Below are 6,095 nucleotides of genomic sequence, written 5' to 3'. Positions count from 1 at the left end.
ATTTTTTGGTTTTTTTTAATTTTTTTTTAATTTTATTATTTAATATTGAATTGATTATAAATTAAACTTCATAATTTATTTTAATTTACTTTATATAATATGATCATGATCTTATTATATAAATCACGAGTTTAATTAGTTAATCTACATTGATTATAGTCACAGTTTTAAAAAATTACTCCAAGTTGATTCAAATTAATTTAATATATTTATATTTTAAAATTTTAAAAATAAAATCATCTTATTTTTTTTATTTAAATTATATTTTTATAAGATGTTAATATTATTTTTAAATCTATAAAGTCAACTAAATCAAATTAACTTAAACTTCACTTAAATTTTTTCTATTATATTTTCGAACATGTTAATTTTTTCTTATCCGACAGGCGCGCACGCACGCACGCAGCGGGTAGCGCGGGATAATAATTTAGTGGAAGCTGTAAGCTTAACCTAATTTCTTTATGCTAATCTCACCATATATATATATATATGTATAAAAGGTCTATCTCATTTTCCACGCCTATAAAAACCAAGACCAGGTCAACAATTCTTTTCAAGCAGTCCATTTCCCTGTCCAAGCTCCAACAGAGAGAGGGAGAGAGATAGAGAGGGAGGGACAGTCAACTCTCTAATGGACTCCAACAACAATAACAACTACTCTTCCCCCTCCACCACCACCTCCTCCCCTCCCCCCCCGACCACCACCACCACCGACCCAGTTCAATCCTGGTGGGAATCAGTCTCCAAAGCCCGTTCACGCATCCTCTCCCTCTCCTCAATCCTCCCTTCACCCCCTTCTTCCTCTTCCTTCTCGCTTTCCTCCCTAGCCGACTCCGACCGCCCTGCCATTTCCTTTATCTCTTCCCCAGAAGCTTACTCTCACATCTCCTCCTCCCTTTCTTCTCCTCTTTCCGGCTCTGGCTCCGATCCCCTCTGCCAATGGCTTTACGAAACTTACCTTTCCTCTGATCCTAACCTCCGTCTCATTGTCCTCTCTTTCCTTCCTCTTCTGTCTGGCATTTATCTCTCTCGGATCCACTCTTCTGATTCCTCTTCTGCTCCTTCCCTCGCTGGCTTCGAAGCTGTTCTTCTTGCCGTCTATTCGTCCGAGGTTAAATCTCGTGGCGGAAAGCCTGTGGTTGTCCAAATTCCTCATCTTTCTCAACCTTCTCTTTATCACGTCCCGCGAAACAAGCCGCATAAATCGCAGGTTCAGGCTCCTTCTACTGCGGTTCTGTCCCCCCCACTTGAGCCCCAGATCGCTATTAAGTCTACTAAAAGGCCTGTCATTGTTGGGGTCGCTTTGGACTGTTACTTCAAACACATCTCACAGATGCCCAGTTGGTCTAAAGTCGAATTGTGCCGGTTTGCGGCCGCCTGGGCTGGACAGGATTGTGCTTGCCAAGATAAATTTGATGAATGTGATGATGCTGATTATTTCTTGGAGGGAAGGAATGCAATGATAAGCATTAATGGGATTGAAGACAGCTCGGGGATCTCTGAGTCTGAGCCTAAGGGAGTAAGGATTCCTCTGCCTTGGGAGATTTTGCAGCCATTGTTGAGGATTTTAGGGCATTGTTTGTTGGGGCCATTGAATACACAAGATGCTAAGGATGCTGCTTCTGTTGCTGTAAGAAGGTTGTATGCTAGAGGGTCTCATGATTTGGTTCCACAGGCGATTTTAGCGACCAGGAGTCTAATTCAGCTTGATAAGAGAACGCGTGAAAGTGAAAAGGCAACAGCTGCAAATACTTCTTCAAATGCTAACACCCCCGCCAAAGCTAAGAAGCCTGAAATTCTCCTAGTCTCAAAGTGAAAGTGATTTGTTTTGGCTGCGATTGGCGTGGCGGGTAACCTCTAGGTTTAAATCATTAATTTTATTAATGCTTCATAATACCTACTTTAAATCTGTCATAGCTATTTGCAATGGATCTTACAGAACATGCTCATCTATGGCATGTAAGTGGTTTCACTTTCTTGTCAGCACTGCACACCAAGTAGAAAATTATGTTTCCAAAACTTCGTTCTTTGTTACGCATCATATATATACATATATACATATATATATATATATATAAATTTTTTGTTATCTTCTCATTAGTGTTTGACTCTTGCCTATTAACTCTACAGAACGAACTGATACCCTTTGAAAAATTGATACAATCTGTCAACAAAATGTGTTTTTTACACTAATTTCTTATTCCATGGAAAAGACTGTTATGCACCCAACTTAATCAATACTGCTCCATGAAGTCACGCATCATTGCTTTATCAACGTTCTGCTAGTGGGATAGTGGCTTATCTCTAAAGTAGTGTTTGAGTGCTCTTAGGAGTAAATTTAGTATCCACTCTAGTTGGTGTTTATTAGTTGCTACTTATTAGGAGATGTCATTGTACTCCTCTTTATAGATTAAAAAATGACGGTGAATAAAAGGGGAGTTGTCATTTTTTAAGTAAAATTGAACTTCGCTCATTGGGATGATTTTGGGTTTCCCTTGAAGAAATCCTATTACCACTAATTTTCTGTATCCAAATTGGTTAGTGCCCCCTCTTAAGAGTTTCTACTAATAATCAGGGCAGTGAAAGGTTCTCTTGATAATGCATTTGATTCTGCATGGAAAATTGGTTGCTCTATCACAAATGTCAGTATTCATATGCAGTTTCTATGTTTAGTTCTGTTTGTGCAAATTACAACTGTTGGGTCAATGTCGGTGGGAAATTTGAGATCCTAAACCTGAAAAGGAAGCTTCTATGGGAAAGTTTCTAAGAGTGAGTTGAAATTTGAGATAGACCTTCAGAGAAATAGTAAACTTGATAAGGAACATATAAATCACCTAGCACTCCCAGGAAACATTCGTCATGATCAAGCATCACTCCTAAGAAAGCCAGTCACTGTGAACCTGATATCTGTAGCCTCTCAACATTTTGGTTGAAACTTCCTTTCCAAAATAAACCTCACAGCTACATACAGCCCCTCTAAGAAGGTTACTTGGGGAGGTGCCTCCAAGTTACAGACTGAGCAGGTAACTTCAATAAGGATGACATTCTTAAAAAGCAAGTGTCCTACATCTAGATATTCAGTTGACCGATATATTCAGTTGGCATAATGACTATTGATTAAATAGATTGAGTTTTTGTCAGAGAATAGGTTTTCTTGATATAGAGAACTACTAGCCTCGCACTAGTAGATTCAAGGATTTACCCCTTGATTGTAGGCATCCCACTTTTTCACATATTTAGGCCGAGGGCTGCATGTTTTCAATAAGATCACATACTAAAATTGAAAGAATACAAGCATATATAATGCTTGTGTTATTCTTACTCTTAATGAGACTTAAATTCCTATTTAGGAAAACATAAGGACTACTATACAAGAGACATAACTAAGTGTAGTCATAAAAGCAACAAGGTAGTATATAAAAGTCCAGCCCTGTTATCTAGAAGCTGCCTTTGCTGGAACTCAAAAGAACTAGGAAACGAAAACCAGCTCTCTTAACCAATCTTTGAAGGCATTAATCCATATAGTTAAAGCTTGGTTTTGATATCCCCTTTTGTCTACTTTGTAAATATTGACCTTCAGTTGCATTATCTGCTGACTGGAAGCATGCCATATTTCTCTGTGAGAATAAGTTCTATGAGTTGCATTCTTTAGTGGACTAGTTCTTGATGGTTGTTCACCTGATGAATGGTTACAAGGATTTTTTCTACCCCCATAGAATGTTTTTCTGAGTCTCGTGACCCAGAACATGTTATGTTTGTGATCCTGTTAATTAAAAGTAGCAACCCAGCTGTTATCGTGTTGATAGTTTTAAGTTTTGAAAGAGATAGTTTCAAAAGAGATCTAAACATCGCGTTGCTAAAGGAATCCTAATGAGATAATGCAAGTAATCAAAACCCTTGATTCTCTCATTTTCATTTAACTGAAAAGGTATAGATTTAGTTGAGTTGAACTCTTTGATTCTGCTTCCTAGAAAAAAATGAGGGAGGAGATAATGTTGCTGCCTTGGGAAGAAAAGAGAAAATTGGAAATAGCATTATGTTGGAGAAATTCTTGTTCAGAAGTAATTAGATATATTTAATTTTGCAATTTACTGAATTTAAAAGGATTGGGTGTTTGCAAATAATACATGCATGCATATATGGGAATGACCTAAATTAAAGCAAACCATGACCTGACATAGTGAAACCCAACTAAGCCTACCCACCTTGTACCACAACTGGAGTAAGTGGCAAACTGCATTCCTTTAGCTTACCAAGTACCATAACGAACCAGGTCCCAGGTAACAACTTGGTATGAAGTGTGTCTTGAACTGTACAATCCAACAGATGTTATCATCCAGCCTGACAAGTTGGAAGAAAAATCTGAGTGGAAAATATTGTCAGCTTTGTCATGGTAACATTTGAACCCAATCCAATATTATTTAGGATCAAGTTAACCTTTTCCTTAAGGAATTAGTGTTACCAGTTTTTTTAGTAGCAAGAAAGTGCTCTCAGGATTGTGAGGTTATATGGACTCCCAAGCAGTGCAAATTGAACTTCGTACTTCTGTTGGCAAAGGTACATTTAAGTAACTTTCTTTGACCCAATAGATACTTGTGTAAGAAATTTTTATTGAACTGGAATAAGACTAATTTTAAGTTGTGGAGCACAGTGCTCATGGTATATGAAGAGATTAGAAGTTTGGTCTTTTTAGCCTTGAACAAATATATATAAGCGCTCATCTTGTTCCTTCATCAAGATGCAATAAGATTTAATTTCAACATTTGACATGGGGAGGGGACATGGTAAATATTTATCATTTTAGAACTGGAGAAGATGAATAAATTCAAATAGAACTTCTGTTTAACTTTAATTGAAACATGTTAACTATTGTTTTGCCTAAAAAATTCAGAGATTAGATGCTGGTTGGATTAGAGGATAAAAATTGATAAAAGAAACTTGATCCCTAAAGATCATTTAAAAGTTTATTTTTCAGGTCCTTGGCAAAATGTGTGAAGTCTTTAGTTGGAGCATTTCTGAGAAATAAATGAGCATAGGCTTGTTGCGTCCGATCACCGTACCAAAATTTACCGGTACTCAAGCCTTAAAGTTTTTAGGAGTGAATATCCATAACATTTGGCTTGTCAAATTGATTCTCTCAACTATTTCCAGAAATAGCACCTTGACTAAAAAATCTTGGATATGAGAAAATGCTGCCACCTGTGGCGATTTTGGAGTAACACAATGATTCCTTGTTTATTAGAGAAAAGTGCCAATCAACTTTTATCCTGTTAGAACGTGATGACCAAGCAGCTAGCATACATTGTAATTTCAATTATTCTTTCACTTTTCATTGGCAAATTATACTTGTTGTCTCCTTTTGACCTTGTTAGTGGCCCTTCTCACGCTTGAGATATTGGGAATATTGTTTACGATGAAAGAAATTTACAGTGGAATTGATGATTGCAGTGATGCTTGTTTTCACCAGGTTTTCTCATGAGTTTTCAGCTTATGCAGGTTTCTTCGGTACCTGTGACTATGAGTTGAAGCTGGATTACTCCAACAAGGGTTTTGTACCTTCTGAGGTGAAAATGCTCGACATTCAAAACAGCAAGAGAATGGCATCAAACAGCTAGAGATGCTTATGTTTAGAGGCGTACATTTCAAGAAAGATGAATACAATGATCATTATTCTGTAAACAAAGCTGTTTTTGGTATATATGTGGTCTTCTATTTAATGAGTTCTGTAGTTACTTTGTTGAAGGTATGCAAATAGTGAGGAGGACGTGCTTGGCTTTGTTATTGTTGTTTTGTTGTATACAGGCTTTATGGATTCCAAGGCTTGCGAGCCATAGCTGCCACCTTTTATTTAAGTTTCTGCGATTTGATTTCTTTTGTTGATGTTAAATGTCACAGTATGTTGGTTGCGCCAGGTTTCAGTCTGTCATGTATGCTTCATGACTATTCTGTTTGTCTTTGGAAAACTTCCTCCTTTTCTTCTTCTGACTTGTGTGTGATCAATCCAGTGATCCGTGACTCAGGACTGTTTCGGGTTGGTGTATTATTCATGGTGATCAACCGCACAATGCAACGCAAAAGGTGGTTTGCATGATCAC

General features: G+C 37.4%; 1 protein-coding gene across 2 annotated transcripts; it reads left to right on the top strand.

Annotated features, from left to right (window-relative positions):
* The first annotated feature begins 552 nt into the window (after window positions 1-552).
* LOC105111514 (uncharacterized) lies at window positions 553-5,887 on the top strand. Of its 2 annotated transcripts, none has more exons than XM_011006891.1 (2): window positions 553-1,861; window positions 5,497-5,885. In XM_011006891.1, the coding sequence occupies exon 1, from the start codon at window positions 632-634 to the stop codon at window positions 1,814-1,816; it is 1,185 nt and encodes a 394-aa protein (XP_011005193.1). In that variant the 5' UTR covers window positions 553-631; the 3' UTR covers window positions 1,817-1,861; window positions 5,497-5,885. The 2 variants fall into 2 exon arrangements, with proteins under 2 accessions (XP_011005193.1, XP_011005192.1); XM_011006890.1 differs by having other exon boundaries at window positions 554-1,850; window positions 5,497-5,887.
* The last annotated feature ends 208 nt before the right edge of the window (window positions 5,888-6,095 follow it).

The sequence above is a fragment of the Populus euphratica genome, unplaced genomic scaffold, assembly GCF_000495115.2.
Source record: "Populus euphratica unplaced genomic scaffold, PopEup_1.0 scaffold301.1, whole genome shotgun sequence".
In the NCBI taxonomy this organism is placed as follows: domain Eukaryota; kingdom Viridiplantae; phylum Streptophyta; class Magnoliopsida; order Malpighiales; family Salicaceae; genus Populus; species Populus euphratica.
This window is presented reverse-complemented; position numbering and strand designations above follow the sequence as displayed.

Bases quoted from the DNA above. Each gene is read 5' to 3' on its own strand.
- LOC105111514 (XM_011006890.1), top strand. From the start codon at position 632: ATGGACTCCAACAACAATAACAACTACTCTTCCCCCTCCACCACCACC.